Source organism: Carassius carassius, chromosome 33 (genome assembly GCF_963082965.1).
Source record: "Carassius carassius chromosome 33, fCarCar2.1, whole genome shotgun sequence".
In the NCBI taxonomy this organism is placed as follows: domain Eukaryota; kingdom Metazoa; phylum Chordata; class Actinopteri; order Cypriniformes; family Cyprinidae; genus Carassius; species Carassius carassius.
Window position 1 is genome coordinate 6,665,785 of NC_081787.1, and position 27,814 is coordinate 6,693,598.

General features: G+C 36.8%; 1 protein-coding gene across 2 annotated transcripts; it reads left to right on the top strand.

Annotated features, from left to right (window-relative positions):
• The first annotated feature begins 995 nt into the window (after nt 1-995).
• On the top strand, nt 996-26,047 carry LOC132113612 (zinc finger protein ZIC 1-like). 2 transcript variants are annotated; one of them, XM_059521467.1, is made up of 2 exons: nt 996-2,275; nt 25,271-26,047. In XM_059521467.1, the coding sequence occupies exons 1-2, from the start codon at nt 1,315-1,317 to the stop codon at nt 25,318-25,320; spliced, it is 1,011 nt and encodes a 336-aa protein (XP_059377450.1). In that variant the 5' UTR covers nt 996-1,314; the 3' UTR covers nt 25,321-26,047. The 2 variants fall into 2 exon arrangements, with proteins under 2 accessions (XP_059377450.1, XP_059377448.1); XM_059521465.1 differs by lacking the exon at nt 25,271-26,047 and adding an exon at nt 3,400-4,761 and having other exon boundaries at nt 1,013-2,275.
• The last annotated feature ends 1,767 nt before the right edge of the window (nt 26,048-27,814 follow it).

A 27,814-nucleotide genomic window follows, 5' to 3' on the forward strand; every position in this document is an offset into this window, starting at 1 on the left:
TCGTTATATTTAGCAATTATGCGATATTAAGGTAGCTCAGTAATTTTTATTCTGGCTTATTTTTGCATATGTATTTCGTATTTAATAATTGGATATTTTTTTATGAATGTATTTAATTTACATATTCATTTTGGAAATTGAATATAAATTATTTTATCTCAGATTTGCAACTCAAGAAAAACATTTGCTAAAATGCACGCCTAAGCATACCAAATCAAATTAATATCACCTTTACCAAAAAAACTAACCACGACCAACACATGCGGAAGGTTACTTTACAAAATGGGATATTTTTTAAGTGCGTTATAATCAAGCAATGCCCCTTGAATTTCTTTTTAGAAGTGTTTAATAGCAAATATTCTGTAATTTATATAAATAATAACAAATAATATTTTCTAACTGTTTGTATGAGAAATATCAAAAACAGTGAAGAAATCAGTGAAGCAAAAGGTTCTATCACGTTAAACTTTAGCAAAATAAGTGTAATATATAACTTATCTTGCAACGAAAATTACATGTGTGTCATTGGTTATATTATAGGCTGTATTATCCTATATTGTGGTGGTTAAACACCAAATTAAAAATGTATTTTCCAACACCATTATACTGGACCGAGCATCACCAAAATGTATTCAGTCTAATCAAAGTTAAACCACAATAATAAATATTAAAACAGACATTCAGAGTTGCCTGAATGCGGCTGACTTGTGGCTTGAAAGAGAATCTTGATTTTGTTGCTTAACTCCGGTTATTTCTATTCGATGTTGAAATCACACTGTTGAACAGCATTCATAGAACATACTTTATAATAATTCATATACATGGCACTTAAACACTTCGATATTTTAGCCAACAATAGCGCATTCAGCACTCTAAAGTCACAGAACAGCCAATATCTGGCAGCGCGCGAGCGGCACATATCAAAGCATTTTCACTGAGATATTTGAGAACGGAGTCGTGTGGTGAACGCCTGCGTGTCCCTTTTAAAACAAATCCAGGGCCTGTCAATCATCGCGCATTCCGACCAATCCCAAAGCACCGTTTTTAAAAGCTGGTCTGCCTGCTGTGCTTTTATATTGCAGTAAGGCCTGGTTCTGAGCATTTTACTACCACGGTTATTGCCACAAATCAAGAGGGCAAAGTGAACGGCATGGGACTCACACCAATCTTAACGAAAGTGGGTCCGATTCCTGCGTCTGAGACTGCACATGCAGATGATACAGCGGGCGACATGGGGGAAGAGTTTTGTAGGTAAATCGTAAACGTTAAAGGTTGGTTGATTTGCCAAGCCCTCAACCAAACTTGCAACAAAACATGACAAGCCTGTCGCGGTTTAGTGGCTGCCCTCTTTCTTGCGTCAACCCTGGGGAGAGCAATACTGAACCCAGCGTGGTGCTGCCACCTTTGGCAGAGGAGCACATGGGGCACCCCACTGGCAGTTCCTTAAAACTCTGCCCCTCGCAAAATGTGCTAGACTACCACGAGACGAGGGCTAGTACATATTTTGACCACTCGGTTACACATTTTCCAGACACTGGATACACCAGTCATCGCTTAGAACCCAGTCCTAGGGGCATTATCATTGGGACAAATCTGTCAGCAGCAGGCATGCCACCAGTAACTGATCAGCTGGCTCCGAGACCTAACCAACATGGCAATATTGGAAGGTACCGTGACCTCCACAGCTATAGGGATGGCAGGAGCCATGCATTCTTCACCACCTATCAAGAGCAGGCCCATGGCTCTTCAGACACAACCCGAGACCTTAGCAGCCAAATGATGTTGGGTCTTCCAGGAGATCTTCTCTCACAAACGCACCCCTATGGGCAGTCGGTCAATGGCCCCAGGGCCAACAGCCAGCAGCTAGTCACTCAGTTTTTGGAGTTCTATAAGCCTCTGAATATGGCCATGCAACGAGGAGGGGGTGACGCCTTCCTCAGGTGCTCTAGGCAGAACCCAAAGCACGAGCTGGTGTGCAAGTGGAGTGACGGCCAAGAAGGCACTGGCAAGCCGCCCTGCGCCAGGAGTTTTGGGACCATGTATGAACTCGTCACCCATGTGACGGTTGAGCATGTCGGAGGACCGGAGCACTCCGACTACGTTTGTCACTGGGAGAACTGTTCAAGAGACAGAAAGCCTTTCAAAGCCAAATACAAGCTCGTCAACCACGTCAGAGTGCACACTGGAGAAAAGCCCTTTCCCTGCCCTTTTCATGGATGTGAAAAAGTTTTTGCCAGATCCGAGAACCTCAAGATACACAAGAGAACGCATACAGGTTAGTTAATAATAATTAATACAATAAATAATAATAATAATAATAATAATAATAATTATTATTATTATTATAGTAATAATGACAGTATTCAAACTTATGAAATATATTCCCTGAACCTTTTTCGGAGTGTTTTGCTTAATTTTGTTCCAACACAAAATTAGTTCATGATAGAATTGCCAGGACAGAATAATTCGATAAATCGTACTGTTTGATTATTTGTGCCAAAAGTAACGTTATAAAATATTCTACTGTAGCCTAATATTTTCATTATATTTCTTTTTTTGTTTTGTTTTGCTGTACACAAACACTGATTTTGACACTGGGGTCCATCAAGATGAATTCATTAAAAAAAATTTGCATCATACAAATGAATGTAGAATTTTGCACACAATATAACATAATTTCCTTCAGCCTGTGTGAGACTTTAATTTGAACTGCGATTAAAGCTTTTATTCATATCAAATGTAGGCTATTGTTTGTTGTTCGTATTAGCGGGATGATTTTATTATACATTTTTTTCTCCCGTTTTTAAAATCGTTCGTGCTGGTGAAAATCAGTTCATAGTTGTTTGGGTGCCTCTCATTCATGCAGTGAAAATAATTAAATAAATAAATTCCGGGGCACCGGAGAGCTGTGACGTAGCGTTTACGCAAGACACAGCTGAATTGTCTGCTATAGTAGAGCACCCGCACATGCTACGCACTGCAAGCTTTGAGTCCACTTGAAACTGACGTCATATGAATCCTTAGATATTTATGATCTATATAAATGGCCCATGCAAGTTTTTTTTATTTTTTTTTTATTATAAACCATAAGAAATTATTTACATATATTACTGTAATTATGAAATCCAAAGTTAACTTTTTTTCTTCTGACTAGATGTGAGTCAAACTAGGAATTCATCTTTGACTCAGGACGCATATGAAACTAGGCTGACTAAGTAACAAAATGTGTGCGCATAAATGTTATTTTTCACTGAAAAGTTTCAAATGAAATTGAAAAATTTTAACTCTTACAACATCTTGCAAGACACATCTGATGACACCATGCACTCAGAACTGATGAGCCATGGTTGACTGTACATCCCACCCGTAACTCGCGTTTCCCCTCCTCTGCCCGTTTAGGTGAGAAACCGTTTAAATGTGAGTTTGAGGGCTGCAATCGGAGATTTGCAAACAGCAGTGACCGGAAGAAGCATTCTCACGTTCACTCCAGCGATAAACCCTACACGTGCAAGGTCAGAGGATGTGAAAAATGTTACACGCATCCCAGCTCATTGCGCAAACACATGAAACTCCACTGCAAGGCCTACATTGCAAAAATCGACGAAGACGACGAGCACCTTGTAGAGGCCAGGTCTCCTGAGGTAGCGGAACAGCAAGACTCGCCCGCCTCTACCACCGTGACGCGAACGATGACGACCCAATCCCTGTCTCCAGAGACACGAAATGAGTCGACTATGAGCTCACGTTTCCATCACACCTTTGAAAACAGATTGGACTATATGGCGCACAGGCCACAGTCCCTTTCGGACCCTCTGTTGCTACAACGGGGCAGCTACAGACCAGAGACTGTACAATACTCGTGCAGCCAACCAAGTCATTCGTTCACACCTAGTCATAGACCTTTTGCGTCCAACTCACCTTTTCAAAAAAGTCTGGTAAATGGCTGGTACACATGTCATAGCGCAGTGGACACATTTTCACCCAAACACTGTAACAGTGATTTATAATGTCTGTAACTCGGACTTCTGCGTGTTAAAGCATTTACGGATGACAGCTGAAGGACTCCTGTTCATGTAGCCTAATATTGTCCTGCAGGCTTTCTAAGTGCAATTTGTTATTGTGAGCTTTATCTGTTGTACCTCATTATCTTGTATTGATGAGACGTCGGTGACTATTCCTAAACTGTGAATAGCTTACCAAATACCTTGCCAAAATATCTAGCAAAAAAGTTAAAGACAAGTTGCCAAATTAGCCTATAATTCATATATAGATATATAAAATATATACAAACAAGATGCACAGATGGAGTAGAATATAAAGGTCGAAATAATAAAGTATGTTTTTTCTGCACTGGAAGTAAATGGCGTATTATTTTGATGTTCTGTAGAGGCAGAGCCTCCGTTTGCCTATATGTCTTGAAAAGTGATAATACTTTTTTTTTAATTACAACATGGATATTACATGCATTTTCTGTCACAGCTTAAATGTAGTTCAAAGGTTATTCGAAATAAAAATATCGTTTGTCTGGATGTGTGTGAAGGTGAAGCCATTATTGGACAACGCCTGAGAAAAATTATTTTAAGATTTTCACGCTACATCATCAGTGAGTGCATTTTATACCTTAATACTTCTGTGGCGATTATTACAGACATCAGCCACCTTCATGAGAATTAAAGTGTGCAATTAAGATTCTACTGTATAGCCTACACTGTACAGTTAATTATACATTCGAAGTTTCATTAAAGTATCTCTATTCACTTTGATCAAGCGTCTGATTTGAACTCTATGCTTCTCAAAGGAAACGTGCGTTGAGTTCAGCCTATAACAATTTTGGATTTTTATATGTGGCCGTTTATTCAACCGATTCCAAATATGGGTGTTTGGTGTTTTTTTTTTTTTTTTGGAATGAAATTTCAAAAGAATAAACTATATATAGCCTACATACTTTTAGTGTCTTTCAGACTTGTGTGCAGTGTCTAAAACAAATAATAATAATAAAAAAAAAATGTAATCATGAAATTGTTTTCATTGAAGGCGATTTTACAGCCAAAGTTGTCTCAACCCAAACAGCTTCCAAATTTATCGTCATTTTCTTTTCAGTTTAACCCGTCGTGTCTGTATTCTTGAATGCCAACTCTGTTATGAGAATTTTGTTTGTTTTTAAGTCTGTTGCTCTATAAACTGCAGCGTATTATGGCACAGCATAAATAACGGTACAAAAGAACATACAGGCCTTTATTCTTATGATCGCACTGAGCAGCGAAACGCCAATCTGCACTCACTTAAGTTGCTTAATAAATGAATGTGTGGGTTTTCATTTGGTTTTAGTAGACTTCTCACTCATTTTCAGTGTGATGGAGCGTTTTATTATCGTACAAGAATCCTGTTAAGTCAAGTACAAATCTGCTGTAATCTCACCTCTGTACCAAAGTACCAAATGGCAGCCTATAAAACTGAAAAGAAGCAAATAACTTTGGTGGTGATTAATTAAATGTTAGGTTAATGCAGAAAGTGCCACACAATGAGTCCTAAATTGTCAGTCTGAGGTTCATAGCCCTTTCAGTAGGCCTACAACAGTTGCATAATTAAATAATTTGGCATATTTTCTGATTTGTCTTCCGTCTCATTAGTTTGTTACTTTCTCGCATTTTTGCAATTGACTTGATATTTTGAAAAATCTGAACACTGACCTCAGTGACTGTAATGACTGAAAATGGCTTTGGTATAGCTGAATCTAATGTTGTAACTGTCTTGCTATATAATCAGAGATGCAGAGAGTTTTATAGTCCAGTTTTGCCAAGATTTCTTTTAGTGTGTTCTTCTGTGTGTGTGTGTGTGGTGTTGTGAAATGGTTGGGCAGTAGTGTTACTCAATTTGTAATGCGAGTAACTTGCCTTTCTAACACCTCTGTGCTGTGAAGCAGCTAACACTAATGACCACGATACATAGCATTTTAAAAGACTTATTTTTTTTCCTGGTCGGCTATTACAATAATGCATTTCATTCATAGTTTAAGAGCCCAGTTCCCACTGTCAAGGATGGTGCCTCAGGCAGCAATCGTCACAACCTACTTATAGAGACAAACGTGGCGAAAAATCGGTGACCAGAAAATACAGTGAGCCTCTGTAATTTTTGGACTATTTAAGGCTTAAGAAAAAGAGACAGTAGGTTTAATTGAAGTGGCTATCAAGGCTCTTTGACAATGTGGAGCTTCTAACATATATTTCAGTTTATCTGTTTAGCTATAGTGAATAACCTAAGAAAGGTCAAATGGCAAAAATAAATCCCTCTCCTCACAGAAACCTTATAACATCAGCGCTAGACTGATGCAACAAGTTTATAACAAGTTGCTGTAAAAGTGAAATTCGCAAGAAATTCCTAATTTCTATTTTAAACGCTGCTGGATCACTGAGCATGCAGGAAATTGAAAACAGAGCACAGGAAGATATTTGTGACAATCTGATGCTAGGCAAACATGTTCGTATCTATTCGTATCGAAGAAATATTCAGAAATTTGCAATAGAAAGCCTGTGTTTCTGTTCCTTCGAAGTTGAAGAGTTTGTTTCATATATAATTGTTTATTAATTAGAATGGACATTTAATACATAGAGATACTTGCATTAATGTGGTGTGTTAGGCCAAATGCTAAAAACATAAAAATACAGTTGTTATAATTAATCCAAACTGATCCTGTGGTTTAGGTATCTCTACTGTGAATTTTTACCACTCAAGACGCTCACTCAAACAACAAATATTTTCCATGCTCACCTTGTGTTTGGAATCACACTTGTTTCCAGTACAAATAATGTGTAGTGTGTATGATTTTAATATATATATATATATATATATATATATATATATATATATATATATATATATATATATATATATATATATATATATATATATATATATATATGTAACAACAAGAAAAAAACTGAAATACTTTAATGATTTTTTCTTCTTCTTTCGTTTTCAGGTAGATCTATTAAAAAAAAAATAAAAAAATAAAAAAAAAAATTTAATAAAAAATAAAAAAAAGATTTATTATTTCTGTCAGAATTATTTTATTTGTGTCTAGTGTTGCTGGTAATAGAAAATTACATGACAGTCTATATAATTTGGCCATTTTTATATCTATGATCCTCAAACTAGCCTATGATTGAAATCAAATGACAAAATTGAATGTCAACTCATTGGATAATATCGTACAGATGCTTGGTAACCTCATAGTATTATCAGACACTGACCTCCTAATACTTTGATTGTACAGTGCTTAAGGTATTGTTTTTGTGGAGTTTTAATGTGTATTTTTTAGATTGAAATCTTATGTTGGTAATGTGATTGCTTGTATAACAATATTTGTAGTGGACTGTTGTAAAGCCATTATGCTTCATTTTTACATTCATGTAATCCTATAAGCATAAACATGATCTACTTTCTAAATTTAAAGTGAAAGTCTTTTGCATTTTAAATCTTAATTTAGTTTTACTGTATTGTTGCATCAAGACAGGCACATTCATATTTGTATGTTTTTTGTGAAATATGTGTATACTGTATGTCTCTGAAAGCAACCTTTAGGAGGATTTATATATAAAAATATTCCTGAATAACTGTCTTTGTTTAGACTATTCTGTATTTACTCTGTTTTGCAAGTGCAGTGGTGGTGTGTATTTTAATCAGGTAAAATTTAGATCTCTTTTCTAAACTCCTTTTAATGCCTGTTGTTTTTCTTTGCTGAAAATATTATGATTTCACTTTGCCAGTATATAATAGAAAAATGACATTTCTTCATGAATATCTGGATGACCACACACCTTAGATGTTTTTTTTAATATGGTTATTTTACTGTGAATGAGGTGATATCTCACTGTCCCTCTTTAATTCTTGTCACCGAGTGTTCTGCCTAGCAACAATGATGTATAGCGAAGGTTAGTTTGCATTTTTGTTTATAAATTGTGACAACTTATAATATATTCAACTTTTTTATGCATTTACACACTTACTCTGTATACTTTACTTGTACAGTGTATCACAGACTATTTCACCATAGCATCCTCAAAGTGTGACCAGAACTATATGATCTCAGTGTCTGCTGCGTTCCACCTGCTCAATATGACACATCTAGCAGCAGCAGTGTGAAGTTGCGTAAGCCTGGTGAGGGGGTGGTGGCTGTGCAGGCTGATGGGGTGTGATTTTAATTGGATTCCTGCCTTTTCCAGTCATCCCCAGGTCAAGCCAGTGGTGTTGGTGCTCTTTGACTTGGGCTTCTTTTAATCTCCACCCCCTCCTCTATATAGCAACCCACTTTTACACTCTCTCATCTGCTGCTCTGCCTGTGCTCCTGGCTACGCTTTTCTCCCATGACTCCCTTAAACCGGCCCCTTAATCTGTGCAGCAGTGTGGTCCTGTGGCAGGTGGGTGCCACAGTGTTTTATGAACCTCAAATCACAAAACTCACCTTATTTGATCTTCCACCCTTCAGATCGTTTACAGAGTCACGATCGTCCATTCATACTCTGCCTCCTTTTTCGGCCAAACCATGTTTTCTTCTTAGTCTTGCTTTCATTTGTCTCTTTCCAAACGGGTAGTGTTAGGCTTTGAGGGTTTTAGCGCGTGCGCACAAATGCACACACATGCTCTTCCTGCTTACCCAGTGTATTATGCTACAGACACAGGCAAATAGATTTTAGAGGTGAGGCTGTAATGAGACTATCAAAAACATGAAACGTGAGAGTGGTACAAGAGGGGGAACTCCGAGATAGAGTCGTGTTTTCAGTTGTCAAGTTTCCTGTGAATTTGTCTCATTTGTTTTCCCGTTTTCATTTAGATATGCTAAAGTGCTAACTTGACAATTACCATGTGTTCAGAAAATATTTTAAAGGGATAGTTCAACTAAAATGTAAAATTCTGTCATCAGTTACTTGTGTCTTCATGTCATTCCAAGTTGGAGGGATTCTTTCTGTGAGTAAAACTGTTTATAACAAGAGTCCCACAGGGTAGTATATTAGGTCCTCTTTTGTTTTTATTCTATATCAATGATATCCAGGCTGCTTGTGAGTGGAATATGTTCTTATATGCTGATGCTGCTGCTTTATTGGCTTTTGAGAAGTAGATTAATAAAATTAAAGAAAAGTTAGGTGAAGAGTTAGTTAAGGTGAAGGATTGGCTGTCGGAAAATGAGCTTTTAATAAAATCATAACATCATTAATGATAGGGCTCCGGTATATTTAATTTTTATTTTAGAAGACATGGTCATTTTACCAAACAGATCATTATGGATATTAATTTATGTAGATACAGAACACTGTATGGTCAAAGGTCATTAAAAGATTCAGGCGCAAAAGAATGGAATATGCTGCCTTTAGATAATAAGGTATTAACAAATTCTAAAGGGGTAATAGTATAAGGTTGAAGAGACTGTTCTTAGATAGGATGTCTTAAAATAAGGAATTGTTGATCTGTTTGTTATTTTATGGGAGTGAGATGATTTTTGATCGGGATATCTTTTTATAAATATATTTTTTGAAGCAAGGACCACAAATAAGTTACTGTAACTTTGTTGTGTTATCCTTGACAAAAAGGTTGTAACAGTTAATTGCTACTTTTTGTATCAAATAAACACAACTCAACTCAACTCAAGACAGTATTCACATGTGGAACAAAAAAGAAGATTTTTTTGTTTGTTCATTTAAAGCCATCGGTTTCAAAACACTGAACATGAACTGACTTTGATGTCATGGACAAAAAACACTGAGACATTTTCATTTTTGAGTGAACCATCCCTTTAATTGTAGGATAATTCTTGTATTATTATTGTAATTCTTGAAATATTGTACATTTCTGCATAAAAAAAATAAATCAAATTTGAGCACAAACAAAAAAATCACACTAGTGGTGCAATCTGTTGATTGGTTGGTTTTCTTTCCATCTTCATCCGCAGTGCAGTATTCTCACATCAGTGGTGGTGGTACCAGCCCCCTGTGTAACTCAGCTATTACTACAGCTTATTAAATAGCTGTCTAGTCACTTGCCGGACATTCCGTTCTCTTGTCAAACCTTAGCAAGTCCACCAAAATGAAGTTTGGTTTGTGTTTTGGGAGTTGGAGGAAACTTTGCCCAGCCTAATATATGATTCATTTCTGTCTTTTGATGCATTTTTAGAATTGCAATTTAATCCAGTGGACATTTCTTTAAAAAGTATTTTTTGCACCCTCTTTCTGTCCATTATCCATGTCTTACATAAGACGTTTCTTTGATGATGGCATCTTAGGGCAGCAGGAAAGACAGTAAAGGTCTTCGATCAGCCAATCAGCTTACAAGTGTGGCTTGCGTTGGGAAATATCTCATGGCAGTATGCAATAATAGCTCATGTGTCAGTTGACATGCAGCGACCCATGTGTTCCAGTGGGTGAAAAGAGAACCACTTTTTTTCTATTAGTTACTAAATCCACTTTAACAAGTGTTGTGGATTTGCACCCTTTGAAAGGGGGTGACTTTGAGGATGCCCCTGACTCTGAGCACCAGTGCGATGCTTTAGAAGGTTGACCATGGCCATCATCCAATTCCTCTGATCTCACTTCCAGATCCTTTTGCGGGTAAAGATCAACTTGGAGAGCACGTACAATGTCCTCCACATCTTGGCAAGGGCATTTTTTGGCAGACTTCATTTATGTGAGAGGCCAGCTGAACATGCTTAAAAAGACACACTGGAGCTTGTTTATCCACTCTTGCAGTGTCATAGCCTTAACAAGGAGATTTTTAATTTCTCATATATTTTTAAAGTCCAAATTAGATTTATTTTTTACTACTTTCACCTGCAGTACAGAATCCATCTTGAATGCTTTGATCAGACCTGGTTGAGCAGCAGCATCCTTTGGATTTAAGAGACCAACAGGCCTAGAATGAATGTTGTGTTTTTAGTTCCCTCAGCACCATCACTTTTCATTAGTGGACTGTCTCAAAGAATTGCATTTGTATTTTTAATGAAGAGCATTTTATAGTGTGCTTTTGAATCTGCAATCACATTCATCAGGGTCCAGGGTGTTTCAAAGTAGTGTGTAATAGTCGGTGTTTAATTTCATCTGTAGAAGGATGCATCACAAGGGGTCTTTGTAATCAATCCTGTGAACTCAACATGTAAAGAAAAGATGGGGACTTCTGATCACTTCCCCAACTGAAGTTCAGCCATCCTCTGATCCTGCAACTATCATCGCTTTCAAAACAGCACAAGAGCTTAACTGAGGTATATCTGACACAGCTTCCTTTACTGTATGTATTTTTAGCTGATGTGTATGTCACATGTGCGCATACATGGGCCTGTGGGCCAGGTAAAAGGAAACGAGCATGTGCACGTCTTTAAGTTGATCTCACTGTTAACCTCACAGCATTCCACCAGCACCTTGAGGCCATAGTGGACAGTGATGGATGGTGGAGTGGATAAAGCAGGCTCAGGGGAACAACCAGAGCTCAGCGTTTCTCCCCAAGCTATTTCAATTACAGATTGAGCAAGCATACTCTCTGTGATGATATGTAGCTTAAAGGCCGTGACATTAATGGTTGGGACAAATCGGATTTGGTTTGGTGCTGACCCGCCACTCTAGGGTGCAGAACTAGATGGTAGAGTGAGAAAAACGAAAACTGCTACATAAAATATGCCTTCCCCATGTGGTACAATAGCACCACTAAGGATAGATATAGATATTGTAAACCAAAATGTTTTAAACATAGATAGATATTGTAGACCAAAATGTTTGACTGATCAGTCCGCAAGGGGTTACAGACTGTGTAACATACATCTAGCTTACCAAAACACTTAAATGTGTATGTCATTTTAAAACCTCATTAATTGGGTCTCATCGCTTTGTTTTTAAGTACTGGTCAGATGAAGGTTTTCCCTTTTCAACATGCACAAATTACACTGACAGCTTTATGTATGAAGGTCATTTCACACTGGGTCTTGAATCATGGACTATTTTTAAAAAGACTAAGAAAGACGTAGAGTTACTATCATTCACTGGATAAGGCTAAATAATTCCCAGTTTAGATTTTTTTTATTGCTTTGGGGAACAACAAATTTGTGCAGATGAAAGGATTGAATGTATTTCTTAGAATGCTTTAGTCCTGAGGTAATTTACACCATCCATCACTGGCTTATCCTCCATATCTTCATCATTAGCATAAACGTGCATTACAGCTATTGTAAATGTAACAATTAATTGTTCTACTGTTGCATACATGTACGTTATGTAATTTCATTTTATATCTAAAAGGGTTCTACATATTTTCAGTCTGCTAAAAGAATAATAAAAAAAAAAGTAACGTCTCATGAAAATGTATGCTATAATGTGAACGCAGCACAAATCCCCTTTGGCTTGTAAGATATCAGGTCACTGCAGTCTCACATTGAGATTGGTGAAGCAGTTTCTGGAGGGAGGGGCCTAGAGTGAATAAAGGTGGGCTTTGGTGAACCTTTACCCATGTGACTACAGTATTTAAGTGCTGCATGATTTTCGCTGCATGGCTTTTATCGTACAATTACTGATAGTTAGGACTCCATACTCACCACCTTAGCAACTCCAGTGAGTTAAAGGTTAAGAGATATTTTAAGCCAATTAAACTATAGCCCCTGTAGTCGTTATGTAAATTTAAAATACATTTTACATATCTATAACATTTGCATATGCATGGTCCAATTGGATATCATTATTTTAATTATCTTTCTAATTAAAATACCCAGTGATTCTGGAAACTAAGTATATTGATAAACTCTATAATAGGTTTGTTTCTAATTTTACTCTACCTTCTGAACAAGTCACTTGCATTTTTGTTTTCCTAATAAGCCTAATAAGACAAATAAGAGCTGGATATAATTAGGCCTGCTTGTGTGGGGGCCATATTCCCTTTCAGTCAATTGAAACTAACTCTGTTAATTAATCTTCAGAGCAGTTATTTTCCCCAAATAATTTCCTTAATAACTACTGGGTTCCTTAGATCTTTACTCAGCACTGCACATTTTCTCTTTATTTTTATTTCCAGTTTTGTTCATTTTTTCGCCCCTCTCTGAAATCCCAGTGACCCATTTATTAGATCTACAATGTGAAATGCACATCTTTTATTTTTTTAAGGATGGCTGCTACACATACAGTACTAGACACTATTATTAGTTCCACATGAACTGCTCTTCTTTTAGCCCTGGCTGTATATTTCCCAACTGAAAACATTAGCATCTCATTTTGCTTATCTCATATTTTATCACAGATAGGCCTAGTTGCCCTCTAAGTGCTGATACCAAAACAAGAGAGAGCAATGATCTTTCTTTCTATCTTTAACACACATTAAAATTTGGTTTGTGCTAAAAATGCCATTTATCATTTTACATCCTAAAAAGCATCCTCTCTGAATCTTCCACATGCTGGTAAGGAAGATCTTGTTGGGAGCTTTATGTTGTCCTTATGGTATTTCAAACATGTCAACTTGTCCTCTAAGCCATGTGAGGAACCCAATAACTTGAGAAGATGATTGGAATCGATAACCAAAGTAGCAAGGTGCTGATATTCAAGCTGAGAATTAATGTGCAATGAACATATTTTTCTGTATTGATTAGAAGGCAAGAGCATATGATGAGTTATCAAAACATGCAATACTATTTGGATTAAATTTCAGCCTTTAATTAGATAGATGAAAGAAGCTGAGCTAAAGTCAAGAATGTTTTCTTTCATATGTCAGACCTTCCTTCTGTAATGAGTAAGGAAAGATATATGTCTCTAATGTGCTTTGATTTTTTTTTCTTTACACTCCTTGAAATGTAATTATATTTATATATTTATCCAACGCCCCTGGTTGTATAATTGGACTCATCATAACCAGTGGCGGCTCCAGACAATTTTGATTGGGGGGACAATCATCCCCCCAATCCTGGTCATTTCAAGGGGGGGCTCATGAAAACCAACAAAAAATACAGTGGACACGGCTAATAACTGCATATTACTGCTACTAAACAACAAAAACAACACAGCATATCAACTACTTTGTTTTTAATTAATTAATCAATTGCAGTTTGCTAACAATATGCTCAAACTTTAAAGGGTTGGCGCTTTAAATGGTTCGCGTCTCCAATAAGCATTAATCCACAAATGACTTAAGCGGTTAACTTTTTTAAGGAGGTTGACACTCCCCCTGAACAGGGCCGTGCAGAGACCTTTGGAGGGGCAGGTGCTCAAAGTATAAAAGGGGCACATGGAACAAGGCTTTAAATGGTGCTGTTCAAAATATCAATACAGCAATATATTGTGATGCATTCCTTGCTGATTCACGTATAGATATGGATGATTATGTATGGATACAGCAGCAAATGCTTTGATGCAGTTTTAAAAAAGAAACAATAGAGAAGACAATTTTAAGTTTAAAATAATAATAGCTCTGGGATTAGAAACTGAAATGTCTAAAATTGTCCCAACCTGATATCTTTTTCTTCTCTGTTCTACAGAATAATTAAGAACAGCGGTTATAGTAAAAACTATAGAAAACACTTGTGCCTCTACATTTTCCTCTTTCTCACCAGCCTCTGTCTCCTGGCTTGCTATTTCCTGCTCTCTTTCTGTCACTTGTGCTTCTACATTTCCCTCTTTTTCTTCCTCTATCTCCATCTCCTCATCTGATCTATTACTTTCCACTCTCTGTCCATCTAGGAAGTAGGAACAAGGCTCTATTTACTATTTCAGCATTAATCTATTATTTTAACCATCACTACTACTCTTGCACCTAATCAATAGGTCCACCTTAAATATTGATACAAAACATAAAAAAACTGATACACTGGAATATAGTGATTAATATTATTTTTACTGTTGTAGTTGTTGTTGTCTAAAATTGAACACCTTTACAATGTAAACAAATGACAGGCTACATTTGTTATTCATATCCTTCACACTGCACTTTGATGTCAGGTATATTATGCATTTATTGACATTGATATTTTTAAATTTATTTCCAGAGAGATATTATTGAGTTTACAGGCTAAAGTGGTCTTGCTGTTGTAAACACTGTTGCTATTGTAGAAAAAAAAATATTTGCGTCACATTTAAAATATAATTATATTTTAATTCATTTCTGAATTGTTTTTATTTTTATAATGATAATTCAGAGAATGAGAAAATCTGAATAAGCCTTACCAGTGTTGTGATAATTATTTTTAAGGCACTCTGTGTTAAAAAATAAATAAGTACTGTAATATAATAATAGTTTAGTCAAATAACATGAAAAAGACCAGACCCCTTGTTGCCTGTGAAACCTTTCTCCCTCAAACAGCACGCTAGTGTTACTTCTACACTACAGGCTACACACAGCAATATAAACAACATATCTGCATGTTCTCACATCACATAGTTCTTGTAAAATAATAATAAGTAAATAAACATCAAAATCACTTCGTTGAGACTGAAACACCACTTACCAGCTGCCGTGGTGTTGAAAAGATCCTCTAGCAATTAAAAAATGTGCGTGCGGCGTGAGAAATCATCCCAGTCGGATGAGGTCGTCGTCAGGTGAAAGGTCATCATGTTGGTCATTTTTTTTACGGCTAAATTATTATTAATAAATTGTACTAATATTATGATTGGGCGTGGGCAGGCATTCATAAAAAGGTTATTAAATGTTATTACAAAAAAAATTTGAGGAAATTTTGCTTTGACAAAAGGCCACTTAAGGGGCAAAGGAGCAGGTGCTCAAGGGAACCGGTTCTTTCGGACACTTCGATCAAATAAAACCAGTTGAAAAAAAAACTTTTGCACTCGATGTAATGTCATTGGCGACGACTGCCCATCATTCAAGCCTGTTTACCCGCGCTTATAACATTAGCACAGAATCAGTTCAGAATCAATCATCAAAAGAACCAGTTCGGTTCAGACGCTCTGTGTGTCGGTCTGCTTCACGCTGAATCACACATGCGCAGTATCATCAGCTCCTCTGTTCTCGAATCGGACGCGTCCGACAGAAACGGTTCTCGTTCAGTGTGCGAATAAATGTCGAAATTATTATTATTTATTATTGTTCTGTGTAGTTTGAAGAGAAACATTTTTTAATATTTATCCCGGATATATATATATATATATATATATATATATATATATATATATATATATATATATATATATATATATATATATATATATATATATATATATTAATCAGGAAGAGGGTGGGGAGTCAAATGGGGGGTCAAGGCGTTTTTTGGCAGGGTCTTGAGACCCCCCAGGACCCTCCCTGGCGCCGCCAGTGATCATAAAGCAGCTAACGATAAAAAAGACCTCCTTCCCTAGAAACACATTTGTATATAACACCAAAATAAATCCATCCATAAACGTGAAAACAAAATCTTTGAAACTAAGCAGAATTCATTGTAAATGATAATGATGATATGATGATATCATCATATACATTTTTTGATGTGGAGTCATAATATAAACGAGGTCAAGTGATTTAATTATACCTCACAAATATTACCAAATATTCCAACTGTATTCTATAAAAATATTAATTTGGAGGGAGTTAATTGCCATTTGACCTGCTGAGAGTGGAACATATTAAATATGTGAATGCTGTAAAATGAAACATTAATATTGTTTATTAAGCAGTATATTCCAGTCTAGTTTTTTGTTGTTTATTTGGAGAGAATATACTGCATGCTGCAAGCTCTGCATACTCTTTATTAAAAGTGTACAGAACCCCATAGGCTAAAACTCGCTGAATATGTTTTACAAAAAATTATGGCTAAAATATTGTGTAAAAGGATTTGGATAGGAAATGTGGTATTAAGTTATGAGTTCAAAGTGTAAATTAAACTCATAAGTTACCTATATACACACAGAGACATTCAGAGCTGAATGATATGTTGATAGGCAAACTTGTAGAGATGTAGACCCATTGGAACCCCAGTTAAATGCCTCTATACTGTCCTTTCAACATTCTGTACTCCAAGCTGAGAGAGAGACGGCTAAACTAAGTTAAGTGGATATATTTACTGAGGGAAGTGCACTTCGATGTGGGTCACTGGTCAAATGAACAGTGTCAAATGATATCATGACAGGGATGCAAGGTGTGATAGCTTTAAAGAGGATTCAGTGAGGACTGTGACCTGTAATTCTATCGTGATATCAACTTTTGCCTCGCTCTGCAGTCTATTTCAGAGTCAAATGGCTTGTTTCTGTAGTTTGCAGACACAAACTTCAGTTGCTATTGACATAGCTTTGAGATGAAAGCAAACCTGACTGAAGCTCTATTGATTGTTTTGCGGTGTTTTATATCTTTCATGCATTTTCATATAGGCCTGTCGAAAAAGTCCTCATCTTTTATAAGTATTGATTAATTATTGGATTGTCCTGTTTGCACAGGTCCTGTATATAAATTCTTGAAGACCAAACATGGAAAACTCGTTGCTCTAGCTATTATTATTACCTCCCCATCCCAACTTGAATGTGACCATTGCTTTGTGCTTTTGATTACTAAAGAATGCTAAATCTTCCATACATGTTTATGAACTTCTCGACCATTGTGGTGACTCCTCTATTTATTTAATACAATTGTACTGTGAACAGAAGACAAAAATAAACAGACTGACTAAACATACTAGTCATCCTCTTTTTGCGAGTGAAAACTCTGTGTACAGACACAAAAGGGGGACGGTTCCACCGCCGGAAAGTAAATTCTTTTGAAGTGGAACTAATCATCTGAGGGATGCTTCTCGTTGTCCTAACAACGCAGCTGAATTGGAATGAGCCTCCCTTTTGTTGTATATATGTCTTCTTTCTTTCAATCAGAACTGATGATGATAGTAGTTTCACGCCCTGTCCACCCACATTGTCAGCCAGAACCTTTTTTTTTTTGTTTTTTTTTTTTTTAGAGAATTCCTTACTTTAGAGACGCGTCTGCTACACACGGCGGGTGACTCCCCGGCTGTGACGTCAGCCGCACTCTTAAGTCTACAAATTTTATATTAAGAAGAAAACAATCTCACACATCAGAACTGATTGGACCGAACACATTAGCTAATACATACATACATACATATATATATATATATATATATATATATATATATATATATATATATATATATATATATATATATATATATATATATATATATATATTTTTTTTTTTTTTACATACATACATGGTTATGTGGATGGTTATCGCCAACGTGACGTCGTTCAATCAAACATTCACGTAAATACACAGCGTTTATTTTTCTGCGTTAATGTTGCCCACAGGTCATACAGGTTCCAATGATTAACCCACCACTGTGCCCTAAGATGAAGTAGCCTAACTCTGGCCTCAGTGACCTTTCAGTCAAGAATGCCATCTCTTAATTACCATTACTAAATCTTTCTCTCTCCAGCACCTTTTGCCTCGCAACGTTATAAACGTTTGAGCTTTTATGGAATTCCGAGGATCCAAAACATTTTATTGTCACCGCGGGGTTCAGGGTTCAGACAACGGTCACATGATGAAAAAAATGTGCTAAAGAAATCCGATATTACTAATCAAGCAGCGTCTTTAAATTACACACACGTTTTTCAATTTATTCCGTTTTTACGGCCTGTCGCATAAGTAGCCTAGCATACGTGATGGAAAGGATTTTTAAAAAAAATTTTTACTGTTTAGAAATGATGGCTTATTGTTTAGTTGTTAATCGTCAAGTGTTTATTGTTTATAAAAGAATATAATATAATATAATATAATATAATATAATATAATATAAATAATATAATATAATATAATATAATATAATATAATATAATATAATATAATATAATATAATAATTAATGTACCTTAAAAGCTATATGAGGGAACCTTCAAAAGTTTCGTTTTCTCTAAAAAAGGTGTTTTCTTTGGTATATGTCATAGCCTATACATGGGTAGCTTATGGAATTAAAAGATTTACAACTATATACATATTAAACATATACAAAATAATACAATAATGACATTAACTTTAGGTTCAAAAATAATTTTGCAATGGAAAGTGAAGAAGGTCCTATAACAGTCAATATTTCTTGGGTTTTTCTCCTTTGTGGCCTTAATAATAGTTTGATTTTAATTACCTCTTTGTTACCTTTTTTTTTTTTTTGTGAGACATTATTTTTTTACGTGAACTACCGATATTCCACATCTCAATCTACGTTACAGTTATAAATAGTTAGCAAATTAATTCAAAAAGTTGCCCCTTGTAGCCTATCATCAGCTTTAGACTGTCTCAAAACCATTTACAAGTAAACAAACCATTGAATAGAATATTTCGATTAATAGAAACAAAAACATATATTTTGCTCTGATTTTGTCCTTCTGAATGGTTCATTATATTGTTACCAGAGTAGCGGTGCTTTCTGAACGTCTCTTGGCGTGTTTCAGGAGAGTGATGTTGCTGTTGAGAGGTGGCACTAGAAACCCTTCAAGTACAATAGATGATGTCACACTGGGGAGGATCCAGACTAAAGCGTGAAGCAGAACAGGTTTATATCCTGTTGAGACTAAACGTTGCGTAGAAAGAGACAGCCATGAAATGATGTTGAGAAAGAAAAAAATGTAGGTAGTAAACAAACAGAACATAGTTTTTGCTTTTCAGTAAGATGTTCTCCACTGAGAATTCAACAACAGCACACACGTCGGACAACAGTTGCAGCATATTAAACAACTTCTGCAGTTCACATACAATTGTTCTGGACTTTGAAAGCTTATATGATCTGAAATCAGTAGGCCTACATATAAAGCATACTCATGAGTTCATTACATTAATATTATACTTTTATTTACGTTGTAAAATCAAAGATCAACAAAAATTATCCCAGATCAAAACCTTACATTGTTAAACTTTAGAAACAATTATTTTAAACGAGAGTGGAAGGCTCTCGGTAATCGCGTGATGTTTGCCTGGACAGAATAAAATCCCTTGGCGTGAAAGTATTTTTGTCATCTTTGCACGCCATGCGGTAACTGGTTGTCATTGTCGCTGCGGCAGACGGAGAGCTGGGAGAGAACACTCGGCCTGTGCCAGTTGGCTCAAGCTATTGCAAACAAGAGGCAGACGCTGCACGATTCTAATCTTAATCGTTCCAGACATGAAGGTCACTCTCGGCTGGACTCTCATGGCGCTCACACTGTTGTTTCTTCCATTAAGTAAAACGTCGATTCTACAACCTTAATACATCAACTGCGCTCATGTGAACAATAACATATAAATCTGCAAACACAAATTATCGGTTGACGGGGTCCATTTGTAACATTTTATAATCCATTTAGTCCTTCATAATACATTGCCTAAAACAATAAAAGTATTGATTTATTTATATTTAGCCTACTTTAATATTAGGCTATAGCTGAATTTTATTTCACTGCTATATCTGAAATCTGATTGTCTGATGGCGGACATAAAGATTTTTTTTTAATATATTTTCTTTAATTTTTTTCTTTATTCTTAATGAATAATTTTACGATTTAAAAATTAATATTAATAATTAGCGCTACCAACTGTGAGCCCTCCAGATTTATTAGAGTCTCCTTCATGGTGACGCTTTACATAGTCTAGCATATTAAATCAAAATAATTTAGTACACTTTAACCCAGCATTATTCATTGTTTCATTGGTAAATAATTTGTTAAATTTTTTCAAGGTAAATATAAATGTGGTATTAAATTAAATTTATGCATTTATTAGACGCTTTTATTCAAAGCACTTACATTGCAATCAGGCTATCAATTTTCTCTTAACGTGTTCCCTGGGATTTGAACCCCCAACCTTGCACCTGATAACGCAATGCTCTACCACTTGAGCTACAGGAACACTGTATTAGGAAAACTATAATTATGTTGTTTAATCCATGGTTATGAAACACTTATTTCACATGATCAATAAAACATAAAAAAAGGTACAAGCAAAAGTCTTTAGCACTTCGAAGCACTTTATTTTTCTTGAGTAGTAATCTACATTTTGGACTTTTTGGTTCATATTTCACATTTCACCAATTAATTATTTCCCCTTTTACTTTCAGTTTTAAGGGAATTTTTTTTTTAAATTTGGCACAGGCTGCATGGATCCCTAAATATACCCTTAGCACGTATGTATGGGAGTTGTTATTGATAAGTTTATGTGTGTTATTATTGTGTTACCTGACAGCATAAAGCAAGCAATCAGTTTTAATACTGTTGTTTTGTAGTGAGTAAAGTAAGTTCAAGTTCAGTTTGGGTGGGGCGTGATGTTGTGCAAGGGGATTGGTGAGCAGTGTCCCAAGTACACAGCCTCACTCAGGGGCATGGATGCGGTCCAGTGACAGAATAGAATTCCTTCCTGCTTATTGGAGTGTGAGCTCAGCATGCTCATATATTGTATTGTACTAGCCAATCTAGTTATTTAAATGGGCATTTAGCACTTAGCGCTACACTCAAGATGGCGTTAGACTGAACCTGCACTTCTTTGCTTTAATTACTCTATGTGCAGTAAATATAAAAGGGGTTTATGATCATCACACTGCAGTTCACATTTTTCTTTATCAGATATGACACACATTTCTAAATGAACATTCTTGATAATACCCAGGGCCTATTACTAGCAGCTCTTGCTCAGCACATTCTGACATTTATTTGAGTGTTAGACTAATAATGGCTAATGAGCTCCCAGTAACACACACTCAAGACACCCATTAATGGAATTGTTGCTTAAGTGGAGGAAATATACATGCTCTGAAGATTAATCTCTTCCTTTCGCTCTTGCTCTCTCTCGCACACAACACCCACATAAAACTATAGTGTAGCTCTGTAGGTATTACTGTATAGTGTAGTTCAGGAAGTGGGGCAAATAAAGAGAATGACTTCTTTTAAATATTATTAATGTATGTTATGTAGATAAATCAGTATTTATTGTGCTTATTGAATGCCTTAATACATTGCAATAGTCAGTCTAAATCATGGCAGTCTTAAAATATATATTTGAAATGTTTTTTTTGATCCTGTAGCTTTCTGAAAACACTTTTGGCTGTCTTGATGTCTCCTAGCAACAGCAAACAAAGGCAGGGCACATTTCAAGTTTCCCGCGGTGCGGCCAGTCCAGCGCTGTCTTTGATCTTGACTGGGAAAATAGCTGAGTGGGCACTACTGGCATTTTCCTTTCATTTCCCCCTCTTCCTATCGCCCTCCCTGTTCCCAAAGCCCTCGAAATACCCCAGTTTTCATCTGCCCCAAAAAGCTAACACCCCTTTTAATAGCCCATGTCCAAGCATTTCATTAAATCAGCACATTGTTTTTTGGTCAGGTTTGACAATATGTTTTAAAAAGCATTAGCTTGAGTGAAGTGCACAAAGAAATTATTTTATTGCTTTGGATACACAGGATGGTATATTTTACCCTACAACTAAACATGGTGTTATTGGGGTTACTTGCAAGTGTACCGTCTTCTTTTATCCTGTTTTTCTACTTCATTTCTCTGTCTTAGTCAGTTTGATTTGTGCAAATCTCCTCATTTAGCTTTTTTCCTTATCCTTCTCTGACACATTAAGCTTTGTATTTTTTGATAGAGCTAGGACTCCTTATCTCCTAAGAAACTTGGGACGCCCGCAGCTCGCTAGACAAATAATAGAGCTGCAGTGGATTTCAGGGTCATGGGGCACCCACAGAGCTGTCTTATTTAGAATTTTACATAAAGTGAAATGTGTATTGAAAACATTTTTGAAGTTAATGCTCCCAGAGAAATAATGATTTGCTGGTATGTCCTGTGGTGTGAAAAAATAAAATAAAATTGTGTGTTCCGACAACGTAAGTAAACAAAAGCAGGGATATCAAGAACAATATCTGTAGGCTATAGAATATTATAACATCCCACAGAGTTAAGATTACCGTACAAGGAAAATAAAAATAATGGAATCACAATATACGGGACGAAAAGGAAAAAAATCTAAACAACCTCTTCATTGTTTTGGTGTAATTTGCTGTAACTGATGTTTCTATTTATGACAGAGACAGTCATTTAAGTTGCTTTAATGTCGCTATTGGTCTTTGTGGTTAGTGTGATGCCTGAATCTGTTACTACTTGTTGTCTGAGAATTTAATTTGTCTTTGTTTTTGACAAAGCCATTCTGACCCGATGAACCCCATGCATTTGAGCGAGTCACATTTCTCATTCTATCAGCAAATGGTACTGTTTTTGTTATCTTCTTGTGTTGTTTGAGGTGACGTGCTTTGTGGTTGTGTGAGGCCATCCTTAGTCCTATAATTTGTCATGAACAAATATTAAAAAGGTCATTTGCTGTGTTTTATGTACGTGACTAGTGTACATAACATTTATGTTACAGGAGGCATGGGGCTGGGAAGTTTTTCATTAATTCTCTAATTGGGGTTCAAAGTGGGATTAAATATGACCATTTCTGTCCCAATGCCACACGTTTTATTTATATAACTGTGAAGACTGTTCAGGGACCCAACATTTTTTAACCGTGTGTCATTTGCCAGGGGAAGCAAACATGAGACAGAACTCCCACCCCCAATCCATCTGTAAGCATCTTGTTTACAAGAGGCAAGGTGGAAACATTTAGTATTGTCAGCCAGCAGTTGAGTCCTATTGGAAGAATGACCCTATACTCCAGGGCGTTGTCTGTGCTGAAAAGCCCTAGTAGGCTAATCAACTGCGCCACCTCCTTGACATAGCTTTTCATCGGCCTCATTTCCTCATCATTTCAAATTTCTGCCTGTAATTCTCAGTGGCTAAATAAGCCTGATTATCCTCAGTGATTAAGACATTCTCTGTCAGAACAGCATACGGAGCCTTTCTATTCTGCTAAGACTAAGGCTTGATTTTGGGTGGTTAATGATTTTGGCTGTGGATGCAATATATCTGCCTGTTAACAGCTACTGTAAAATTCTTAATGATCTCCTCAGGCTTACATTATCCTCATAAACAACAATTCAGCTTCTCCTTGGTCCATACCACTGTTTCCTAAAGGGATAACTATCCTCAGGCAAAAAAAAAAAAAAATTCTAAAAACAACAACACTGGAACCTCCAAGTGTGGTCAGGTCTTGTTTATGTAGTGAAACCCCATCATCCTCACTCACGAATGCTTTGAAGAGCTTGTGAGGTCAGGTTTTAAATTATCCTCACTCTCCACTAGTGCAAATCCATTTGCCACACAATGCATTTCAAATCAAAGCCGCTTCACCATAAGACGCCTTAGGAGACATTAAGCCATACTATGTTACTTTCATGTACGATAGCATGACTCCTGTATGCTTTGAAGTGCTCTCTTTTTTAATACCTTATAAATAATAGCATACAGGCTACCTCTGACTCTTTGGATGTTGTTTTCCTTTACTCTCTCCGTCAGTCTTTAATGCAGATCTTCTGGTGCTGTGTTTATGGACTGATGACTAGAGGGCATATAGATTAGTATGAAGGGACAAAAAGGGGCTCAAAAACACAGGTGAGATGTCTTGTGATATCTCTCGCAAATTTTAAAACTGCTTTTTGCCAGTGTTATAGCAGTGCCAGCGGGTATGGTAGGATTTTACACCTTGTTAAGAATATGTGCTTATGAACTGATGTGTGGTTAAACATAGATGTAGCATGGGGTAAAATATTTGCAGGCACTTTTGTTGTTTACTTTACTGTTTGTTTGACTGTTTTGTCTCTGTATGTTTTTTCTTTGGTGTCTCCATGCAGATCAGATGTGTCTTTTGTATTTAGATGTAAAATACTCAAATAATTAGGTAACCTTTAAGTTGTTAAGTGTCTTTCATCTTTTGAGCACAAAAAAAGATATTTTGAAGAATGTTGGTATTGACTTTTATATTATTGGAAATTGCCATTGCCTTCCATAGTATGAAAAAAAAGTACTATGGAAGTCAATGGCTACCGTCAGTTTAGTTACCAACATTCTTCAAAATATAATCTTTCCAAAAAAAAAAAAACCAAAGTCACTGTTTCCTCAGTTGCATATAGCTCCAAACCTACAGTATATGACTTTCTTTCTTATGCAGAACACAAAAGAAGATATTGTTTTAACAATGTTTTGAAAAATATACATTTGGAACAATGAGTAATTTTCGAGTTTTCATTTTGGAGTGAACTAATCCTTTATATTACAATATTGCAATTTTTTTACCCTTTGATTTCTTAAAGTTCATTGACATCTTAAGCACCTGTGTAAAATAGGTATAATGTAAAATTACAGAGCAGCAGCACTAGTTGCAGCAGAGATTAATTGTTTTATCCCTCTTCATCCACCAGCTCTTCTGTGTCTGTCTGCCATGAGGCAGGCATTCCAGTTTGGCTGCTGAAAGCTGGCCTCGCTGAACCATGGGGTCAGCACACCTCCAGCACTACTCCAGCTTGTGCTTCATCCTCTACCACACTGGGGGCACCTGGCACCCCTCCCTACCATTGGCAGGCCAGATCAATGGTAAGATCCATTCGAGCAGAATGACCGGAGGTCGACATCAAAGGCCCCCCGCTTGTCTCGCTGCCACCTGGAGCTCAGTAAGGGTCATGGGCCGCCTGGGCCACCACTGCCACCTCTTGCTTTCAGCTGGCTGGGTATCCAGACTGGGACCCGGACAGGGTATGAGTTGGCTCTGCCCTGGCCCAGCCAACCACATGGGGAGAGGGCCAGAGGTCAAGCCCATCAGAGCACTTTGCTACATCTGATGGAAGGATCTGGTCTGGTTTTAATGAGGCAATGCTGATTCCACATAGCTTTACGCATATGAGCAGACCTAATGTGTTGATTGTACTAAACATAATGCTGTGACTTTTCTTCGAGTCACTGGATGCAGAGGAAGCATCTTAGCTGTTTATAGGTATATTTTAATACCAAAATTAAAATCTTGTGTCAAATGCATGTCACATATGCAAATTGTTTTCACTTTAAAAAGGTCTCTTGAGTTATGTAAAATGTAGTAATTCCTCATATAATGAAGATGAAAATGAAAATTCTGCCTTTATTACAAAACTTGTTTCTTTCATCTGTGGAACATGAAAGGATATATTTTGAAAAATGTTTCTGTTTTTTTTCTTCCATGTCATAAAAGTCCAAAAACAATTGAAACATTCTTCAAAATGCCTTCTTTTTTGTTCAGCCAAAGAAAGAAAGCCTTACAGGTTTGGAACGTGATGACAGAACTGTCATTTTTGGGTGAACCATCTCTTAATTCAAATGACTGTAATTCTGTGAGTTTTTAAAATGATTAATTTTAGAAGACAGTAGATAGCCATTTATTGTGGAAAATATATTTAATCATACAACGTTTCCCATATGAACACTGTGGCTCTTTTCAGCAAAATGTTGGTCATATGGTGAAAGAACAGGCAATTATTTTCATGCAGCTGTCTATGCTCTGAACAGGCTAATACAGTCTAATTAAATGTCATTTCTTGGGCCACTAATGAAAATGAACAACTCAGAGGGGTTTTTAATATCTCTGTGAAGCACTTTAACTGCCGGAGCCCTGCAGTCGGTGACTTGTTCCTTCTATGTCCCTTACTTGTGTGATGAGGGATGAAAGGGCATGCAATGAGAGACAGAGAGAAAGAGAGAAAAAAGGCAAGTTTGGCAAATAGATGAGTGAAGGGGGAGACAGATGGCGTGAAGTCTGCATCTCTTTGGCGTTGGGCTCATGGTGCTAAAATCCTCCCTCTCACACATTCCAACAAATCCAACCAGGAGGCTCAGGAGTATGTTCCACTGCTCTCGAAATGAAGCATCTGACCAGGATAAAGCCATGCACACACACACACACACACTTTCTCACTGTCTCTCTCCCTCTTTCACACACATGCACACATACATTCACACACTGTCAGTCACCCGTAACCTATCCAGAAGTTTACATTTTTATTAGTATGTCACCCGTTCCGGAGTTTATTGGCTTGTTAAAATAGGACGCTTTGGGAGTTGGGGAAGAGAGAACATGGGGCCATGACTGTAAATATTGCAGTAGCGAAAAGGAGACCAAGTGCCATTCAAGTGTAAAATCTCATTGAGTAAACATAGGGCCAAGGCATGGAAACAAAGTGTGTATAGTCACGCTAGCCACCACATTAGCCTATACTCCTGATAAGTTTGCTGCCAGTTATTCCCCGCCAGTTTGGACTGAAATTGTATGTCTTTTTAATTGGCGCCTCTAATTTATAAAAGTATATAAAGTTTATCTGCTTGGCATATACAGTAATTTATATGCGTCACATATTGTTTATCAGCCAACCAAGCCTCTGTTCTGTGCCTCACTCTAGTTTTATGAAGCAGCTAAGCTTTATTTTAACCTAGCGCTATATTTTATTTGTCATTTAGCTGAAATGTACTGTTGACATAAAAAGACCATGTGTTCCTCCTGTCAGCCAGATGCAAAAGGCACAGATGGGCTTCCTTTTTTTCCCAAATGGAGCTCTTGATAGCAGACAATTAATGTGCCTTTGATTGAGCTCTACAGTACTCTCCCATTGATTCTGGAAAATGTATTCATTGAAGGCATATGATCAGCCACGGATGAATCTTGTAAGATGTGCCAAATCACAAATGAAATGCTTTAGTGCCTCTCCCTCCAACCTCCAGGGCTAAGAGCTCTTGCATGACACACACACACACACACACACACACACACACACACACACGCACACACACACACACACACACACACACACACACACACACCACTTTTTTCACTCTCTAGATGAATGGCTGAGTCCTGCCTTCTGTTTGCACTGCCATACTAATGAATGAGTCAGCTGGGAATATGTAATATTGTGAAAAGGTCACCGGAGGCATGTGTATCACAT